Source organism: Callorhinchus milii, unplaced genomic scaffold, assembly GCF_018977255.1.
Source record: "Callorhinchus milii isolate IMCB2004 unplaced genomic scaffold, IMCB_Cmil_1.0 Scaffold3, whole genome shotgun sequence".
Classification (NCBI taxonomy): Eukaryota; Metazoa; Chordata; class Chondrichthyes; order Chimaeriformes; family Callorhinchidae; genus Callorhinchus; species Callorhinchus milii.
In genome coordinates this window covers 90,772,094-90,794,629 of record NW_024704744.1, presented here as the reverse complement: position 1 = coordinate 90,794,629, position 22,536 = coordinate 90,772,094, and the positions used below count along the sequence as shown (strand labels likewise).

Genomic DNA, 22,536 nt, shown 5'->3' with positions numbered 1-22,536 from the left:
GAGTAGCACTTGTACTGGAGTGTCAGCTTAGATTATATACTTCAATTCCCAATGTTTCCATATGTACTAACTGAGTCTTTCCCATGTGTACTTTGATGTTGTTCAATTTCCATCAAATATTTTGACTATATTTGAGGCTGAAAATTTCACCTAGTCATAGTCTTACTATATAAAATAATTTTGCCCTAAAATTTAAGTGTGTGTGTAGAACTGTGACAAATTCTTAAATTCAGAACTTAATTTGCAAACTCTTTTTAAGATCTCCAGAAAATCAACTTAAAATTTAAGACTAAATTTCTGAATTTTCTACAATTCTACACTATTTTAAGACAATGACCTTCTCGGTTAAGTCGAAGACATGATAAGGTGCTATATCAAGTGTAAGGATTATTATTTCTGTCTGTATTTTTACTTTATATATAAACACTTTTTGAAAAGTGGAGAAAAGCACAAGGATTTAGCTAAGTTTCTGTTTGTGTGTACCTTCTACATTTACATCTTACATCTGTAACTGTCAGCCGTGGTGTATATAAAAAAGAAATGGGATGCAAAGTCTGTGCTTGCTCATTGCTCATTTGTTTGCCCATTGTAAAGCTGTCTGTAGCTTTGTGTCCCATTGTAGCGGGGTGGGGGATCTGAAAAGAAGCCTCAGACGTTTGTTGGTTTTAAACATTGCTGTTAATCCCCTGCGACCTGCTGGCGCACACAGTGGGAGATCATTGTGCCAGGGGAAACGGTGTCTGGCAATAGAAGATAATCACTTGTCTGCTTTTGTCACCCTCTAGTTGAATTGTTTCCCTCTGCTGGTTATCTCATTACATTGCTAGCCTTTGCCCTAATGCCCATGTAACTGATAAACAGTTGCAGGTAGACAGAGTAGCCTTATTTAAAAATATGGGTCTTGTTTACACAGGATATGTCTCAGGAAGGTTATGGAGCCCGCACTGCACCACCATTGACACCTAGCAAACCCAACCATGAAGACATGAGCCTTTTACAACAGGAGCGACCTTCCAGCTTACCTGTAAGTAGCTCTTGGTTTTAATGTTTGTCACTAAGTTTATGATTCTTTTTGATCGTAGTGCTGTGGAAAACTTGTTAGAAGGATGGCCCAATGTCACAAAAAATCAGGGAATTGTTCCATGCAAAGTTCCAAGATGCCATTCATTTGTTCTTAATTCCATATGTGGCTTGAGACATCTTCATATCAATATTTGCCTCAAACTGTGTTCATCTACCTCTTTTGAGTTCTCCTGATGTGAAAGTTGTCATACAAATGTAATTTTGTTGTTGCTGTTGAGTCAACTTGGGTGGGAGAGTTAATAGCTGTTTAGTAATTGAGTTCAGAATACAACGTAGACCATTTACAGAGGAAAATCCATTTGCATGTGTATCCAAAGTAAATTCAGCCACTTGCTCTGGTCTTTGTGTGCATTACTGCAGCTGTTGGGCTTGAGACATCCATTGAGACAGATGCAAAAAAAAAGGATCCCTCCTTAGGGGGCGAGGTAAGCGGGGTCTCCTTGGAGCTGAACTGGCCCCAAGGTGACATGTTTGGCAATGGAATGTCGGAAATGACCTATGGCGGTATTGGTAGTCCAGTCCTCCCAACATGAAAGGCGTTGTACAAATGTAATTTGTTGTTGTGTCTGGATACTTGAGGCTAGACATTTCTCAGATTGCACAGAATTGTGGATAATTCTTGAATTAATATTTAATCGTATGCCAGTTTTCTGCAGTTTTTAAGAAGATTGGCTTCCTAATTAAGACAGGTTTTAAGAAATTCTGTGAATTCTTAAATTTTGAAGTGAAATAATCTTGCATGTCTCACAAGCAATAAGCAAAATGTAGTGAACAGCAACACAACTAAACTTACTGAAATGCAAATAGTACAGGGTGACCAAAACATTGTTTAGCTACCCTATTATCTAAAAGAAAAGCATCATTTATTTAAGACTTATTAGACATTGTAATGGTATCATGACTTTTTGGTCACCCTGTAGAACTAATAGCTTTAGGGAAGTCGAGTTTCTGGCACGACCTAAAGATGGGGAAGGAAGGGGCAAGGCGGAGGGATAGAGAAAGAGTGTTTCAGTGTTTCATGGCTTAGTGGCTGAAAGCATGGCCACCAAGGTGGAACGGAGGGGATGAGGGACAAGCAGAAGGCTGGAGCCAGTCGTGCGGAGGCAGTGGTTTGTGGGTTGGGAAGTAAGCAATTCGGAGAGGTAGGGAGATGCCAGGGCATGAAGGGATTTGAAAACAAGTGAGGGTCTTGAAATCCGTCCGTTTGGTGATAAGGAGTCAGTGGAGCCATCATTTCCAGTGACTTGTGAAGTCAGTGGTTTGTCTGGGTGGTAAACAAAATGAAGACAGCTTATTGGTGGGGGCAGGTCTCTTTTTAATAGTTTACAAAGGCTAACTGACCAACTAAAAAATAAATAAATAAATCAGCGTTTAGGGCTCCACCACCCTGTGTGTACTTGCCAATATAAAACTAAATAATAAATATGGCTGCATTTTACTGGATGAATTTGGCATTATACTGAGTACTGATGTTAGCCAATTTTTTTGTTGATGGTTGAAAACCTATGCAACAAAATGTTAATGGTTGCCTGGCAAGCATAAAAATGTTGTAATTAAAGATATCCTGCATTTTAATTTTTATATGTGCATTAACAGCATGTTTCACAAATCTTAAAATGATAACATCTGGCTCTCTGTATAGTTCAGTGGATAAATGTGTTTTATGGTGTGGTGCTGGTAAAGCAATACAGGCAGCTCCTAGATTTGATCCCTGGTCTGTGTTGAGTAAGTTCAGCTCAATCAGTCTGACAGTGCTACAGATGCCCTAATGGCCACTGCTTATAATTGCTGTTCAGTGAGGTTGCTCTGATCTCTCCCTCTGCTGAACAACTTATAGACTAGGAGTGGCCAACGACAAAATACTTTTTCTTGATTGGCTATATGCCATAAGTCAAGAAATATTCAATCAAGAAAAAACTGAAAACACACAACTGATCCAACACGGACTTACCTAGACTAGTGCGAATGTTCGTGGGTGGGGAAGTGCTTCTTGATAGCCCTGTGGGCCACAGTTTGGCCACCAGTGTTATACGGGGTCACCAAAAAGTTGTGATATCTACCCTATTATCTACAAAAAAATCTTTAAGACTTATTAAGACGTTGTAATGGTATCTTTAACTTTTTATTCACCCTGTAGATATTCCCATCTAAGTTTACACACAATGGCCATTTCGATGAGATACTAGATTGTGTCGGTACCCAACACGTGTCTTGAACAATCTCCTTCGTAATCTTAGGTTTTATAAATAGGGGTATAGGGTACAAAAGCAAAGAGGTAATGCCAAACGTATGTAAATTGTCAGTTAGCCCGCAGTTAGAATCCAGTATTCGTCACCCAAATTTAGGAAAGATGTTAAGCTAATGGAGGGAGTGCAGAGGAGATTTACTAGGATGATACTGGGGATTGAGTGGTTTGGGGAAGATTAGGAGAACGTTTTCACGTACAGAATAGTTAGGTTATGGGAAGCCCTGCTGCAAGTGGTGATTGGGACGGTATCCATATTGGCCTTCAACAGGGAACTAAACAAATAGCTTAATAAGAGTCAGCTACAGAATGGACTGAAAGGATTGCTCTCAAGGGAGCTAACACAGCCACGATGGGCCAAATGGCCTCCTGTAATGCTATATAAATGTCTTATGATTCTTTGGTTCTAACCCTGAGGCAAAGCTATTGCCAACTGAGCGAAGCTGAGACATTGAAACTCTTAAAGATCAAGAGAAATAAATCCTTTGTTGGAGTTGTACGTATTCTGCAACCTAAATTGCTTATTTTAATATAATCCAACAGTAAGGTGTCTGCCAATCTCTAATTCTGTAGTTTAGTGGTTAGAGCACTCGCCTTGCAAGCAAGAGGACCTCGGTTTTATTCCCAGCAGGTTGAAATGTTCGACAAGTTTCCTGACTCCACACGCCTCTGTTTACCTAGCAGTAGGTAGGAACTTGGTTGTTAGTCGATTGGCGGATCGCTTTTCCGGGGTAATATTCCCTTAAGAAAAATAATAATAATTTGATCACTCAATCCACAACTGTTTGTGGGATACTGCAGTGCCCGTATTTCGCTCACAAAATACAGTCAATTCGCTTTACAGTATATTCTGTGAAGCGCTTTGCAACGTCTCGAAAACATGATAAGGCGCTATATCAAATGCAAAGATTATCATTATTAGCATTAATTCCTTTGCTGCCGGTGTGTTCCATTTGAATGTTCAATAGATGCCTGATGCTGGATATGGATGGACAGTGCAATGGTGACTTTGGGCTGCTGGCTTACTGCCAGTGTTTTGACTTCTGGGATTGCTAATGATGTTGTAAAAGTGGGAGCAGCCACTTTTATAGGCCTCAGTGGACTGTAAATCTCAAGCTATTAAAAAAAATTAGTCTATAGCAAGCTCCCACCATTGCACATTTTTTAATGTTTGCATCCATTAAAAACTTTTAATTTTGGTGAAATTATTTTGGATTCAGAGTCTAAAATATGGACATAGGAAATGTTGTGAAAGAAAAACAGCAGCTCAGCCTGTGATTTGTATTTTGGGAACTATTTCTATTCGGCACTGAACGGCACTGAAAGGATAGCCCTGCCAGGTAATGGAACATTTCATTCTCACTTTGTCCACCCTCTGAATATAGGCAAGGCATATATAAGACTTCCTCTAATTTGCACCAGCAATATTCATTAGTGCCATTCCATTTCCAGCAGCCTTTGCAACTCCAACCATTCTTGTTGCCTTCTAAAATGATGAGAATTGATTTGGAACTCTGGCCGGGTTTATATTGGGGTCTTTCATCAACTGGGCTGAATTTGATGAGTGTGTTTTAGTTTAGGTATTCTTTCAGATTACAGAAAGATGTGGCTCATCCCATTAAATGGGGTAATAATAATAATCTTTGCATGTTTCCTGCCATCAATGTCTTGGTAGTGCTTGATAGGATTTCACTGTGAAGTATAATTACGGTGTATTTATAGTCAAATACAAATAGCCAATTTGCACACAGCAATATCCCACAAACAGCCATGAAGTGAATGACCATTTTTGTTTCTCTGGAGGATTGTTGCCCATGACACCAGAATAAACTACTGGGTAGAAGTCCAGCTTCCTAGCCTACTGAGCTTCCACTGTTAATTGTAATATTTATATCCTGTTTGGTAAATAAGACCTTTAATAAATGCTTCATTGTAGATCGTGTGTATATTATATCAGTGCTTCAAAGAAATGTCCTACCAATTTCACCAGTGGTAGAGGAAATTTAATGGGGATATCCCAGGACATCTCTACATTCTTACTGAAACATGCCACAGAACGTGAGTGAGTGTGAAAGACTTTATTGGAGAGCTTACATTCCTTTGGCAGAGAGAGATGTAGAATCGAACCTTTGTTCCCCATTTTGAATTCGAGGTGTTTAAGCACAAGCAAGTCATGCTATTGTTTTGAATATTCTCCTTTCACCTCTGGGACCTGGTTACGGACTGAATAAACATTCTCCTTCGTCCAACCTGCTGTAAGGATCCCAAGGCAAAATAGGTCAGACGAATCTCAGGCCAGAGTCCAGTGTCCATCAATCCACACGTTGATGAGGGAGGGGGAATTGCTGCTGTGCTAAGATGTGATAAAATTCCCACATGTTGCCAGGGAGAGATGACGACAGCTTGATATTTAGTCATCAGGAAGGAAGTCGTCAACAAAAGCTGCTGCTATTGTTTCCCAGTTGCTTCTTGGAAGAACAATATTTGGCAAAGCCCAGATAGTGGTCCCCAACTGTCTGCCTTCTGTGATAGAGATGCTGCAAATTATAGACATGTGAAGAAAGATAATAACATTCTAATATTATGCTGGAAGTCTTTGTTTATGCTAATGTTTCTTGTAATACATTAGGCAGTGTAAAATAACTTAGGTATAGCGGAACACAACAATTTTTCAATTCCAAGGATGAAACATTCCGCAGATTCATATAATTCTGTTTCACTCAAAATGAAATTCATTGTCATTTTTCCACGCAGAAGAGATTTTTAAAGGTTAAAAAGAACAAGTCAGTCCAGTGGTGCAGTGTATTGGTGCATTCATACATCGAGTCGCACATTGATAGAATTTGCGTTATTAGACTCATTCCTTTCAGTAAATGCCTTGAATTTAGCCAATCTGCTGATCTGGGGGAAGAGGGTTTAAGGGGTAGGTTAGCTCATACCTGTCTCTTAACAATCATTTCAACAGCAAAATAAGTTGATTCGGAGATAGAAGTTCCAGCACTCCAACTGTTATATAATAATAATCCCTGATATAACGCCTTATCATGTCAAGTCGTCTCAAAGCTCTTCACTGTAAAGTGAATTGACTGTATACATTGTGGACGAAACAAAGCAGCCAATTGCGCACAGCAATGTCTCACAAACAATCGTAGATTGAGTGACCAAATCTTCTTCTTTTATTTTTTTGAAGGGATTATTACCCCGGCAAAGCAGTCCACCAATCCACTAACAACCGGGTTCCTATTTAGGTAAATAGAGGCTGAATAGAACAAGTGACTTTAAAAATGGAGAGTGAGAGACGTATAAGTATACACTATATTTTACAATCTATCTGCCCGGAGGATGAAATCTGTTCTCAAAATAATTAAGCAGGTTTGCTTCACTGAATGCACCTTTATAGGATTGCTTTCTGCAAGTGTTTCTTCTGCAGACTTCAGTAGAGATTATTTAAGAAGCGTAGAATATTTGAAGACTTGTGTACTTTTAACTGATTAGCAAACAGCTGAAGTAAACAGAAAGGATAATGCATCGAGGGAAAGCGAATGACTCACTGGCAGAATCTCTGACGCGGAAGTGACTTTCCATCATTTATAATAATAATAATATTCCTTTACGGGAAGAGGAAACAATATGGTAGCGAGACCAGCGAATGCTATTATTTTTCGACAACAGAATAAACTGGAACTGTGCAGTTATTATAGCAAATGCTGCATTAGCCTCACAATGAGGTACATGGTCCAACAAATTCAAAATCTTGTAAGTGTCTTTTCAAGGCACTATAAACCAAGGAGATTTTACAACCCATCAAGATGATTAAACAGCGTATTTTTATGGGACTTTTGATCTGTGTGCCGGTACTTAACTAAGAAACAATATACATGTATTGATTGACGCTTAAGACTGTGGATTTGCATTGTATATCCCCCTTCCCCTCCCCTCCCTTCTCCCCCCGCGACCCCAGCTCGGGTTGAAATGCTGTATACACTGTCCAGCGCCTTGGGACGTCCTCCCGACATGAAAGGCGCTATACAAATGTAATCTTGTTGTTATTGTTGTACACACCATATTGATATCTTGGATTACTTTCCATTGCTATGCTGTTGCTAGTTTAGGACACATCTTTTTGGCTAAGATCCGAGGATAGTGATATAACCGAAATTCTTGCTGGATTTAATGTAAATAAGCCATGTATGTACACACACATGTTACATTGGAGCAAATCCATCGCAATGCTCCTATCTATTTTGTCCACAACCCAATGAATTACCCTGAGCTTCATTTTTCAAGGCAATTGATTCAAAATTGAATCAACAACCTGATTTTCATCTCTGTTGTACCCAGATAAACAGAAGAGAACAAAAAAAGGTTACGTGGGCGTGAAAACCCGAAATTCAAAGGATTAGATATAGGTTCTCCAAGTAATAATTTGAAATTACTTAGATAGCAAGAAAACAAATTATTTGAAAGATCTTTGCACGTCTCTTGCATCTGAGAACATTGTGTAATGGGCTGCCTCATTGACTTAGTGAGTAAAGAGATTTTGGACGAAGCTATACAAAGCAGAAAGGCACAGGCTAAATTCTCAGTCTGTTGAGTTAGTTGGCCTCTGGAGCACAGCGATAGGAGCATTCAAATTGGCATGAGGATCGCTAGGTAGGAAAAAATAGGCAAGGTTCTCACTTGTGAATTTTTTCATTAAATAAAAAATTTGCTCACTCAATCCATAACTATTTGTGAGACACTGCTGTATGCAATTGGCTGCCACGTTCCACCCACAAACTCCACTTTACAGTATATTCTATGTAGCGCTTTGAGATGTCACTGTATCAAATGCAAGGATTGTTATTATTATGAGAGGAGTCCACAAGATAGTTAAACACGGGAGTATTAAAGTGATATGGGTGATCGTAGGTTTAGATTAGTTGACTTGTGTGGAAAAACAGCGGATTTGATGGGTTGAATGACCTCTTTCTATACTGCAAAATTCTTTGGTCTTTAGGTCCCCTTCACCCTTCCTGAACCCACCACTTGACTACGGATCCCTGACTGTCCAGCGCCTTGGGACATCCTCCTGACTTGAAAGATGCTGTACAAATGTAATTTGTTGTTGTTGTGTGGGTGGATATTGGGCAAGATATGGGCTCGAATATTACATGTGCAACTGCTAAATAGAATGTTGACGCTTAGCGCTCAAATGCGCAGCAAAGAATAGACTGGGTTCAATTCGTGGGCAGCGCAAAGCGTTGGCAAGTTTCCTTATTCCACTCACCTCTGTTTACCCAGCAGTTAGTAGGAACCCGGTTCTATTTCAAATGCAAAGATTATTGTTATATTCTGACTCAGCCCCCAAGGTTGTTGCACTGCAAGAACACCTTATAAGAAACAAAGTTTCTTAATGAATAGTTCATGAATTTCACACATTTAATGTCCAGCATTTGGTGTAGTTTTTCTTTTTAATAGTGGGATTTGAAAATGTAAGACATGAATTTGCCTCCATTAAAACAATATTCTCTTTCTAAATGACTTTCCCTGCTGCTGTACAAGGCAAGGCGAGTGAGAGCTGTGTGTTGGGATGACCCATGACATGTGCTCATTTAATAATAATACTTGCATTTGATATAGCACTTTATCAGGTCTTCAAGACGTCTCAAAGCATTTCACGGAATATACTGTAAAGTGAATTGACTGTATTGAATTGTATTGAATTGCACACAATTGAATTGTGTGCGAAACGCGGCAGCTAATTGCGCACAGCAGCGTCCCACAAACAGTCATGGATTGAGTGACCTGATTTTTTTTCAGGGAAAAGCGATCCGCCAATCGACCTTGCAAGTTGGTTCCTACATACTGTTAGGTAAACAGGAGTGTGGAGTAAGGAAACTTGCCCAACGTTTTGCCCTGTCCAGGAATCGAACCCAGGTCTTCTCGCTTGCGAGGCCAGTGCTCTAACCGCTACGCTAAAATACTACTGGTTAGAAAGGTTCCTTTAAGTAATTTCTCTTGCCATTGTTTTACTAGCACATTAGATAGCTAGCAGTATTGTTGGGAATTATCTTCGCTTTGCTCCTCTGGCTGCACTATATCGCTCTCCGTATGGATTTGGAGGGTTGTCCTGAGCTTGTGTTTTACAGTGTGCTTCTCTCCCTCCCCCCCTGCTCTCCCCAGATTAGCTCGGAGCTGTGCTGTGTTGCTTTGCCTTCTCTCTGACCAGTCTGATATTTTCAGCTAAACGTCTGTCAGGTGACATGGTGGGTAGAATTTTCCTACCGCTCCCTCTGGCTGTTGGAAGCCTGAAATTACATCTGTGCCTTTGAAGTTGGGCAAACTGTTAGGGTTACTATAGCGACAGGGTGGAGAATGTCCTCCACAGGCAGGAGATTGGTATTTAGCTTCTCAGAGCTGCTGTACAAAGAGCCTGACGGCCCCCGCTATCCTCAGTGCTGAGCTGCTGAAGTGAGACAGCTGATTACTGGGGGGTGGGGGAAACAACCCGGTAACTGTTTAATCTAAACTCCACTCTGAGGGTATTTCTGCAAACCAAAAACAGCAGTTAGTTCCATTGAATCGGTACAAAAACTAGAAGCTGTTACACATAGAGAGGCCAGGATTATTCTCCTTAGAGCAGAGAAGGTTAACGGGGTGATTTAATAGAGGTGTTCAACATTATGAGGCTTTTTTCAGAGTAGCTAGGGAGAAACTGTTTCCTCTGGCGGGTGGGTCAGTAAGCAGAGGACACAGATTGAAGATAATTGGCAAAAGAACCAGAGGGCAGAGGAGGAGATTTTTTTTTACCCAGACAGAGAGTTGTTACGGTCTGGAATGCACTGCCTGAAAGGGTGGTGGAAGCAAATTTGATAACAGCTTTCGAAAGGAAATTGGATAGGTACTTAAAAAAGGAAAATTTGCAGGGCCATGGGGTAAGAGTGGGACTAGTTTGTAGCTCTTTCAAAGAGCCGTTACAGGCACAATGGGCTGAATGGTATCTTTCTGTGCTATAAAATTCTATGATTCTAAGTTTGGGGGAAAGTAGCTGTTTGGCGATGGAGTAGATAATCAGAACCTGGTTTTGATTTGCTGCAGCACTGAAGTGCTTTGCAGGAGGCCTTGTTCCTGGGAGGTGATGCACCCCATATACAGGCGCTTGATTTAATTAGGTAATAATAACAAAAATAATCCTTGTGTTTAATACAGCACCTTATACTGTGTTCAAGACGTCTTAAAGCGCTTCATAGAATATATTGTGTAGTGAATTGACTATATATTTTGTGGGCGAATTGTGGCAGCCAATTGCTCACAGCAGTGTCCCACAAACAGTCGTGGATTGAGTGACCAAATTATTATTATTTTTTTGAGAAGGATTAATACCCCCAGAAAAACATTCCACTAATCGTAACAATCAGTTTCCCACTAACTGCTCGGTAAACAGGCGTGTGGAAAACACTACTAGTTTCCCACAAACATTCATGGATTGAGTGACCAAATCATTTTTTTTCTCTTTTGGGGGTTTATCACTCCCAGTCCCTTACAAAGGATTGAAAGTTCTCTTCCCCACCCCTTTCTTTTACCACTGCAAATGATTGTGTCCTATTAAAAAAAATCTTTAACACAGTAAAGCACTGAGAAGCACTGTAGAGTTGTGTTCCTTTCTTGTAGAAGGACACATGATGTACTGGAAGCACTGGTAACCTAGCGGTGACTCATTAGCTTGTTTATGTAATAAGATTTAAAGCTACACTGTCCCCTTTTGGACAGCTTCCGTACAATTCTTTTTTTTGCAAGTTTGCAACTCATTCATGACAAAATTGCTCTTGGAATGGTTCAGTGGCAATATCCGCACTAATTGGGTCCAGGCTCATTTGGATATTTAAAGCGGTGCAGATGTGAGGTCATCACACGGAATAACATGTGCAGTACTAACCCACACCAGCTTCCATCAGGAGTTCTGCAGTCACTATAGTATGTATAATATCAGCTCTTCTCTGTTTGGCATTCTCTCTCTCGTACGTCTCTCAGTGAGTGCCAGTTTTTTTTTATCTCTCACCTCTCAGAGTGGGTATGATGTCTGCCTGTCGCTTGCCTGCTTTCTCTTTTTCGTATTTTGATTCTGTGCCTCACTGTCACTGTCGAACTCTTGTATTCTCTTTCTCTCTCTCTATCTGTTGGCCAGTTTTTATTCCCTCTGTCTCTGTGTGTCGGCCTATGTACTTGCCCGAGTCATATTTCTCCACTTTGCTCTGCTCAGTTAGAATTACACTTGTTACAAAGCACGCATGCGCAACTAGAAATTCCACTGACTCTCTGCACCTTACTTCTGCAATTGAGCTCCATTCAGGATATGGGTACATTGCAATTGTCTAATGTGCTATATTGCAAGCTGATCCAACTGGCTGCCCATGGGCCAATTTTATCCAGCCCTACCCTCCCTACATATTATCTGGCCCACCTGCTTCCTCCATAACCCGTAAATGTTATGTTTCTGGAAAAGAAACACAAAAATATTGCTTGTGAGGCCCGCTTATGTGGATGTTTCTCAAAGAGGGCATCCGGTCCTCACCAGCCAGAAGGTTGGATGTCCCTGTGTGTACTGTATATACTGGGGTCTCAGATCACAGTTTAAAAGCTCCCACCTCTGGACACGCAGTGTAAATTGGTCATGAGTAAAGAGCATCAGCATAGTTGGTGTGAATGGTTTAATACAATCTGTTCATTTTGTACACACCATTCTGTATTCACTGGCTGACACTCCAATGCAGTGCTAGGGGGAGCATTATATTGTTGTGGGTATCTTCAATCAAATGAGATGTTAAACTGAGATCACTATTCAGGTGGATGCTAAAGATCCTATGACACTATTCGAAAAGACATGAGTTTCTCCAGATGTCCTAGTTAATAATCCTCCAGATAAAAATTTGGTCATTAACTTAAAGGCTGTTTGTGGGATTCTGCTGTGGGCAAATTGGCTGCTATGTTTCTCTTTCTCTATTAATGCACAGTTACTACACTTCCGAATAAAATGCTGAGAAGTGCTTAAACATGTTTCCACAGTGTGATAAGACACCGTAATCATTATGTGAGTGGATTTTATTCTCATGCAAGTTGGTAGTACAAAGGAATTAAAATGTCTTTTTCCTGCCCCTTTCACCCTTCAACCCCTCCCCAATAAATTACTCCTAATCTGAAGTAAAACCTGCTAGTACTGCTTCAGGCAGCCTCAGTAAAACATCCCAGCTGGATCAATGAAATATGTCCATTTTCCAATCTAACCCTCTCTAGGCATTTATGAATGCTTTAGTGTGTTGTGGACTTGTACTCATAGTATTGTTGTGGCTAATATCAGCTAATTCAACATAGATCAGGAACCGTGAGACTTGGCTCAGTACCACAGTCTTCATTTACCAAATGAACTATCAGTCCTCTTACTGGTCATTAACAACAACAACAACAACAACAAGATTCCATTTATAGAGCGCCTTTCACGTCAGGAGGACGTCCCAAGGCGCTGCACAGTTGGGTCATGACCCGAGCAGGGGGGAAATGGTCAGGGTGAGGGGAGGGAAGGGAGGGAGAGAGGAGGGGGAAATGGTCAGGGTGAGGGGAGGGAAGGGAGGGAGCGAGGAGGAGGAAGAGAGTCGAGAGGGGAGCTGAAGGCTCGGTCAAAGAGAAAGGTTTTGAGACCGGCCTTGAAGGAGGAAAGGGAGGAAGCAAGGCGAAGGCACTGGGGGATGGAGTTCCAGAGCCTCGGGGCTGAGAGGCTGAAGGCCCGACCACCGATAGTAGGGCGGTTGGGGCGGGGGACGTGGAGCAGACCGGAGCCAGAGGAACGGAGGGTACGGGCAGGTAGGTAGGGGGATAGTAGGTTGGAGAGGTAGGAGGGAGCAAGGCCGTGAATGGCCTTGTAGGTGAGGATGAGGATCTTGAAATCAATCCTCTGGGGGATGGGGAGCCAGTGGAGGCGAGCGAGGGTGGGAGTGATGTGGTCCCGAAGCCTGGTGCGGGACAGTACACGAGCTGCAGAGTTCTGAATGACCTGCAGCTTGTGGAGGGAGGTGGCGGGAAGGCCGGCGAGGAGAGAGTTCCCATAGTCCAGCCTTGAGGTGACAAAGGCGTGAACCAGGGTTTCAGCAGCGTGAGGGGTGAGGTAGTGCCGTAATCTGGCGATATTCCGGAGGTGATGGAAGGCGGTGCCAGTTGTGGTGCAGATGTGAGGGAGAAAGGACAGCTCAGGGTCAAACAAAACGCCGAGGTTCCTGACTGGCTTTGAGAGGTGGAGAGTGCAGCCTTGGATGCTGATGGTGTCAGCGCCTGAGGTGCGGAGGCGCTGACGTGAGCCAATCAGGAGGGCCTCGGTTTTTCGCACGTTGAGCTGAAGAAAGTTGTCTCTCGTCCAGGACTCGATGTCGGACAGGCAGGCTGTCAGGACATCGGTGGTCGTGGAGTTGAGAGTAGAGGAGGAAAGGTAGACATTAAACATGTCTACATGTTTAAACATCTCAATACAGTGGAGAGTCAATACTGGCCTAACTGGCCTAATGTGGACATGGAAACCGGACGGATACAAATTGGCTTACAGAGCTAACTACAGAGCTTGCTCAAGAGTCGCACTGCCACTAACTGGACCTGTGCTAGCCCTTATCTCTGACACTCATTTCTTCTCATCATTAAAATTTGCAAGGATATGGGGAAAGAGCGGTGGAGTGGGACTGATTGGGTAGCTCTTCCAAAGGGCCAGCATAGGCACGGTGGGCCGAATCGCCTCATTCTGTGCTGTAATATTCAATGATTCGATGATTATTTTTATTTTTTCCATTGGGGAAACCATCCTGTTTGTGCCATTGGTTTCCCCAACTGGAAGGGAAAAAAATCCAAATCCTCCCAATTCCCAACGCTCCAGTAGGACAGTGTGGCATATATGCAATGGAACTGTTTATATGTGGAGCATTTGCAGTGATAAATTCAGTGCTTGATGCTGAATGCCATTCCCAGCCACGGCAGTTCTTGATCGGTCAGTTGTGTGCTAAATGCTGAAACAATTGTTTGAGTACAATCAACAACTTGCGCCCTTTACGCGGGACAGGGTCTCAGAGCGCCATCAAAGGGGGCCAAGCAGGGAGATCAAAGCACGGTCGAAGAGGAGGGTCTTGGGGTGGGTCTTGAAGGTGGCGAGGGAGGGGGTGAGGTGGAGGGACTGCGGGATGGAGTTCCAGAGGGTAGGTGCAGAGTGGCGATAATAATAATCTTTGCATTTGACATAACACTTTATCATGTCGTCAAAACGTCTCAAAGCATTTCTTTACAGGAAGACCTTTCGTTTTTTCTGCTGACATTGTTATAATTTTTTACTTGATTAAAGTCAGTAAATGAACTGTTTTTTAATGTAAGTTCAGCCGGCTGTGTGTGTCCTGTATCTTTCCAGAGCGTGCCTCACCCCGTCTATAACCTCCTGACTGTTTTTAACTCAGCACCAGCTTGAGGTAGTGCGGTCAATGTGACCAAACGACCAAGACCTAAGTTAATCTTTTACAATTAGTGCTGTTGAGAGCTGCTTTGAAATGTTTTGCACCAGAACAGAAATAGTATTTTAAAAGTGACTAAAAAGTCAACATGATCTCCAGCTATGTCGATACAGTTCTTCAGACCTGATTTGTACTGCACTTCACGATGCAGTATTAGCAAGTCTTGCGATTGAAAGGTATAAATGCAGAAGAAATGCTTTGCAGTTGTAATAGCTCTTCACTTGTTTAAGAATAGAGTACTTGAAAAGAGCAGGTCCATTAATGTAATCATGAAGAGCGCTTGGATATTTTCTATTCAAGTTACAAAATAATAGTTTCTGAATAAGTGCAGCATTGAAAGTCAGCAAATGACTTTGCATGCGTTTTTCAACCCTTCCTTGAGGGATTATAAATAACAATTAGGTGTTTACGGTTGAAGCTATATTGGGTATGTAGGAAACTGTTATAATGAAATAAGTATTTTAAAAAAAGGAATGCCTTTCTTTCAGTAGACTTTCAATTCAAGACTAATTTACTGCAGTTATGAGTACAAGATTCCATACATCCTTAGGACAATATATTTGTCATGCTTTTAAAAGCTATCCTACCTTCAGCTTGTAATTGAATCCTTTGCTTAGTTTCACTGAATAATGGGTTTATCATTTTTACTGAGATTTTCTCCAATTGTGTATTGTCTACAATATGTACAATGTGAAGTACATTGATATGGACTTTTTTTCTATAAGCTTCTTAATTTAGGCAGTCTTTTATTCCAGAAAATAAAGTGCGTTCAGAATCTTACACCAGCCTATTACCCCTGTAACCCTATCTGATATCACTCCAGAAATGAGAAAGTGCTCTTCTCTAGTGCTCCTTTTTGGTCTACTTGTCAGATTCTGCTACGGACATTCTCTGTATCATTTCTGAAGATGAGTTGTATTACATCCAAGTGTGTTTGAGATTATATAACCAATTCCTGCCTACAGTATTTGATATGCATTTGATAAAGTACCTTATCAATTTTTTCAACATTGTTGAAATGTTTCAAAGTGCATCACAGTATTTTACTGTAAGGTCCAGTGACTATTCATTTATAAGCATATGTGGCAGCCAATTTGCACACAACAGTGCAACTACAAACAGCCTTTAGATGTTATCCAGGGTATATGCTTAACTGGAGCACATTTTCTGTCTTGTTCAGTCCAGACCCATTACAAATATGGAGCGAGTAAAATGCTACTTTACATATGGTGGATTAGGGCAGTATTATGCCATTTACGGTTCATGAATAATGAGGTGTTAAACTGACCAGTTTAAATGAACAATTTAGCAGATTAGCGTTTGCAAAGATTAGAATGGGAGCCATTTATCTGCCATTCAAGTGCACATTGTCTGTAAGGATTGCAAAATGATGCACTCAGACAGATTACACTTACTATTATTATAGATTTGACAGAACAAGCTTCCATGAAATGAATGGATAGAATATTGGCTTATGAACTTCCAAAGAGGCGTATAGTTAACTGGATATGTGCTTCAATGAAATAGAGTGTATCTGATGGTTTAAGAACATTAGTTATAGGCTGGGCCCTTGTATCAGAAGTACTGAAGCTTCTTTTAGGAAATGAACACTGACATTGTCCACTTCACTATGCTGCCATTGAACCTCTTGACAGATGGTATGCTTGTTGCTTGTGCAGGTGAATTTGTATTGAGGCTAGAGCAGGAAGGGCTGTTTGTTTGGGGAGCAGCTATATTTAAGAATATACATGTTTGTTTTTGGTCAACCTGTATCTGGAGCTATGCACAGATTATTTTGGCTGCTGATAAATTCATTTCATAATTTCTCCCAAGGCGCTGGACAGCCAGAGGTAGGGGGAAGCGAGACCATGGAGCGCTTTGAAATTGAAGAGAAGCAATTGGAGCTCATGGTCCAGGCTGACTGCAGTGCTGGGAAGCAACGCATTGCTGGAGGGAGGTGCAATCTTTCAGAATCAAACTATCTGCTCATTCAGATGAACGTTAAACACCCTGTCACACAATTCAAAAAGAATAAGCCAGCAATCCTCAAAATAAGTTGGTCATTCACTTTATAATAATAATAATCCTTGCATGTGATATCGCGCCTTATCACGTCTTTGAGACGTCTCAAAGAAATTCATAGAATATACTGTAAAGTGAATTGATTGTATATTTTGTAGGCAAAACACGGCAGCCAATTACACACAGCAGCATTCCCCAAACAGTCATGGATTGAGTGACAAAATTCTTCTTATTATTATTGAAGGAATTATTATTCCCGGAAAAGAGATCTGCCAATTGACTAACAACTTGGTTCCTACTTATTGCTAAGTAAACAGAGGTGTGCGGAGTAAGGAAACTTGCCCGATGTTTCGCCCTGCCTGGGAATCAAACCCAGGTCCTCTCGCTTGTGAGGCGAGTGTTCTAACCACTGAGCTACAGGACTCCGTAAATTTTGTTTGGTAGCAACCTAATAACATGGAAGTTTTGTTAGTTTTTAGTGCGTGCCAGTGTACATGTGCAATGACTGGCACTCACTTCCCATTATTGCACTGACCGACAATCCTTTCCCATGATAGTGCTGTTTAGGATTTTATGCATCCAAATAGTGTTATAACAGGGCTCTACTGTATTTGCTCTTCTGTATTTGCTCCCACAGATTCTGTGACTGGCACCAGTCTAATTCAGGCAGCTATAGTTATGCCGCAGAGGATATTGGTGCCTGAAGGAAATATGTCGAGTTGTCTCTGATTTAGAGAATTAGATGGTCAGCAAAACTTGCCATGTCAAATGTCTGGCTCTGGTGGAATATCTGTCGTATATTATAAGTAGAAATGGTGCAATGAGCTTGCCAATGAGGTTCAATTTTCTTCGTCTACCAGTGGCAACATCTCCTCACTGTGAAAAATCAGAAGTCACTCCTTTGAATCTATTCAGAACAATTCCACAAAATGATTCCTTTGAATTGTTTCATCCACAAAATACGCAGTCAATCCACTTTATAATAATAATAATGATAATAATAATCCTTCCATTTGATATAGCGCCCTATCACGTCTTCAAGACGTCATAAAGCACTTCACGAATATACTGCAAAGTGAATTGACTGTATATTTTGTGGGCGAAACGCGGCATTCAATTGCGCACAGCAGTGTCCCACAAACAGTCGTGGATTGAGTGACCAAATTATTATTATTTTTTGAAGGGATTATTACCCCTGGAAAAGCGATCCGCCTATCGACTAACAGCCAGGTTCCTACTTACTGCTCGGTAAACAGGCATGTGGAGTAAGGAAAATTGCCCATCGGGGATCATACGCATGTCCTCTCGTTTGTGAGACGAGTGCTCTAACCACTGAGCAACAGGACTACACACTTTACAATTTATTCTGTGAAGAGCTTTGAGCTGTCTCAACGACGTGATAAGGCGCTATATCAAATGCAAGGATTATTATTATTAAGGGTTATTATTACTATCATTAAAGCATTGCTTTAGTTTTTACACATTCCATGTGTGAAATGTCACAGCTGAAAATATGGTGTCTGAACACATAGCTGGTAAAGGCCAAATCAGATAATTTGGAGTTTTTAAAGGCATGAGTTTCCTGAGTGAGATGTTGTTTTTAATGATGTATAGTAATAATACATCATTAAAATGTATAGAGCACATGTTTAAGATCCATTTCAGTTCATGGTGGAGAAAAATTAAAGGCAATGTAATGTTGAAGAGGAAGTCCAAGTTATTGAATTGTCACAGAATGTTTTAGAGAATATGCTTTGACACTCTGCCCTTGTTACGCTGTTTGATGTTTCAGAGCTACTGGTTTCAGCATGCACACTAGAGACGAAAGACTGGGCAAAACTCACTCCCGCACATTACAAAGTTTTCTCTAGTTACGAGCATAACCCATCACTTTCCATCCCTATTCACAAAGTCACTTGGAACACTATAATAATAATAATAATTCTTGCATTTGATATAGCGCTTTTCACGTTGGGAGGACGTCCCAAAGCGCTTCACAGAACACACTGTAAAGTGAATTGACTGTATGTTTGTGGGCGAACGCGGCAGCCAATTGCACACAGCAATGTCCCACAAACAGTCGTAGATTGAAAATGACCAATTTATTATTGTTTTTGGTTTTGGAGGGATTATTATTAGGCTTTGTGTGGAGTAAGGAAACTTGCCCAAGGTTTCGCCCTCTGCCTGGAATTGAACTCAGGTCTCTCGCTTGCAAAGCGAGTGCTCTAACCACTGAGCTACAGGACTCCACTACTGTGAAGCTGTTGAAAGAGAGTTCTACATATCATGTCTGTTGCCACTACATCTAAACACCAACTATAAATCGCTAAGCAAGCATTATCTTTATTATTATCTTCCATTTTCACCCACACGTTCCCTTACCATCAATAGTCGGATGATCTGGGCAGAAACATTTACAGTCACTGCTTTATAGAATTCAAGTAGGTCAGTGACTTCAATATACAAGTTGTGTAAAAAACATGTGTAAACACATGTGTGCAGAGGGAATTACAGGCGTCCTTCATTATGTGATTCACAAGCCATGAAAAGATTCAGGTAATTCTATAAATCCTTTTTCAAAGGTAGTTAATGACGCAATTAATGGTGCTTTGCAATTCCCTCTGTACACAAACATAATAGATGGCAGAGTCACTGCTTTAGTCAGATTATGAGTGAAGTCTCATAATATTATTATTATAATCCTTGCCTTTGATAAAGGGATTTATCGCTTCCGAAAGCGCGTCACTGAATTTTTAAGCAAAAAGGTAGCAACTGTTCGTAGGTGATGTTGCAGGCCTCAGCACCCCACAAACAGCCATTAAGTAAATGACAGGTGGTTTTGAATAGTGCAATGGGATATCTAGTGTCCACCTGACCTGGCAGATAGGACCTTAGTTTAGCATCTCTTCCAAATGACGACATCTCCAACAATGCATTGGAATTTCAATATAGACTGAGCTCACAGTCTTGACATTAATAATAATAATCCTTGCATTTAATATAGTTTGATTTGAACCCACACCTTCTGACCTCGAGGCATGAGTGCTACCACTTATGCAAAGCTGACACTATTTCTCCCAAAGCTGCTTGTATTCTGGGTTAATTGCAGAGGTTTTAGCCCTATGGAGATCTTTTTCAGCCTTAATAGAATATTTCTTGCTTGCGCTGTACAAAAGCTGATATTAATGCTTTGAGGCAGTGTCACATATAATAATATAATAATAATCCTTGCATTTGGTATAGCGCTTATCACATCTTTGAGACGTTGCCAAGCGTTTCACAGAATATACTGTGAAATGCAGTGACTGTTTTTTGTGGGCGAAACGCGGCAGCCAATTGTGCACATCAGTATTCCACAAACAGTCGTGGATTGAATGAACACTTTTTTAAATTTTTTTTTAGAGAAAGGATTATTACCCGGGAAAAGTGATCCACCATTTGACGGATTCCGGGTTCCTATTTACTGCTAGGTAAAAAGAGGCATGTGGAGTAAGGAAACTTGCCCAATGTTTCGCCCTGCCCAGGAATTGAACCCGGGTCCATGTGTGGCATTAAAATGATCACCAGAATTTTCCAGAAGTCGAATAGAAAGTGTCTTACTAGTAACCGAGTGAACACAGGTCTTTCATGTGTTAAGTTCCTATAATTCATGAGTGTTGCAGGCATGAGTGACTTATTATGTTCCCCAGCAAAAGAGCACCTGGAATTTTCTGTTGGCAGTGTTTATTTTATGGGGGCAGGACCGTAAAAACTCCTTAAACTGAATTCTACAGCACTGCACAGGTAACAACTGTTCTGTGTAATTTGCACATGTTGCTCTTCTGGCAAGTTCAAACTGTCAAAACATGCCAATACAATACACGTCGGTTTCTTTGCCATTAATTCCTTGTAGTTTGTGGCCAAATAGAAAATCGCTGAAGAGAATAAGTGTGTGAGATAAAGCTACAGGTAACAGCAAATAACATGTTATAAATGCCGGTTTCCTCTTCTTCCCCCCACCCCCTTCAGAGGTGACATTACAATGTTGGACTGTCATGTTGTTCCCTTTAGAATCAAAGATGTTACTACAGACATGTACAATCCTCATAATAATACTAATAATAACCTCGCATTTGATATAGTGCCTTATTACATTGTCGAGATGTCTCAAAAGCGCTTCACACAATATATTGTAAAGTGAATTGACTGTATATTTTGTGAGCGAAACACAGCAACAATTACGCACAGCAGCGTCCCACAAACAGTCAGATTGAGTGACCAATTATTATTTTATTCATATTTTGAAGGGTTATTATTCCGGAAAAGCGATCCGCCAATCAGCTAGCTTACTGGGTTCCAACTTACTGCTTGGTAAACAAGCGTGTGGAGTAATGAAACTTGCCGAACGTTTCACCCTGCCCAGGAATCAAATCCAGGACCTCTTGCTTGTGAGGCGAGTGCTCTAACCACTGCGCTACAGGTCTCCACTATTATCCTATCATTTGATATAGCACCTTTCGCATTGGGAGGACGTCTCTAAGCGCTTCACAGGATTTACTCTAAACTGTAATGACTGTTACGTCAGCAGCATTACCCAGGGTGGAAATTATTTGCTTGTTTTTCTTATTTTTATTCTCTTTCTTCGTTTTCCTTTACTACATTTTCTACTTGAATATTGATTTTTTTATTGCTTTTATTGTATACAGTTTATTTTCCTTGTTTATTTCTCTACTACATTCTCGATCCAATCTGGTATTTACTTTTCTTAACTTTTTGACCTTGTACTTATTTATTTGAGACGATCTCCTGACTTGAAATCTGTTTATATAAATGTAAATTGTAAAATTGTATTAGTATTTTAATCCTTCCTTCTCAAATCACTTCTAGTATCTCATTGTCTACCTCTACAACTGAAGAGAGGGTTTGATTTAAGGCCATTGGAAGCCACGTTTATTTAAAACTATTGTTTATTTTCCTAATACAATATAAAAATGTCAGAAAGCAACACCCTAAGTTAGGGAGGGAGATTCAGTCTTGAAACTAGAATGCTATGCAGTCAGCAACTAATAGCTACTAATTGTATACCCAAACTCTCCACGTCCACAATCTTCACTGACACACAAAGCTCCGCACACCCATCACCTCAGTTCTTGTCTGCATCCTCACCTATAGATCACTTCAAACCCTTTGAAATGTAAAGTGGAACGTCATCTGCACAAAGGAATATTTTCCTTTACTGAGCAGGGAGCCACGTTTTATCCTGTACTGCTCACTAGAATTCAAGCACTCTGGGACGGTACCCCGTGTGAAGGGCGCTATACAGGTTGTTGTTGTTGTAGAGTGAATCTGTGCTATAATCAGCGCAGATTAGAATGGTTTTGCTCTGGTTGGTTGAAAAACTCTTCAATCTAACCTGCAGACAAGCGCTGTGTCCATTAAATATGAAACCTTGTCCTGTTATGGGAGCTGCCAACAATGTATGCTAAGGTGTTGAGCCATGTCCAGTGTTGACTGTCGTATGTTAGACTTTGCTACCCATAATGAGTTTTGTGACAGCCAAGTGTTAGCACACTGACATGTGTGGAGTGGACATGTAGATCAGCATTAGCAGAGGCTTTAGGAACAAGATGTTCTGTAGGCTTGGGGGAAGGTTCATTTGGTATAGCATAAGGCTTAAAAAGCAGAGGCAGATTA

General features: G+C 40.9%; 1 protein-coding gene across 2 annotated transcripts in view; it reads left to right on the top strand.

The window, feature by feature from the left end:
• The window catches only part of arid1b (AT rich interactive domain 1B (SWI1-like)), a 283,137-nt gene that overhangs the window by 98,715 nt on the left and 161,886 nt on the right, over window positions 1–22,536 (top strand). For both annotated transcript variants that reach the window (XM_007905499.2, XM_007905498.2), the window contains exon 4: window positions 914–1,024. In XM_007905499.2, the coding sequence (XP_007903690.2) occupies window positions 914–1,024 (111 nt within the window). The remainder of the gene's footprint in view (window positions 1–913; window positions 1,025–22,536) is intronic.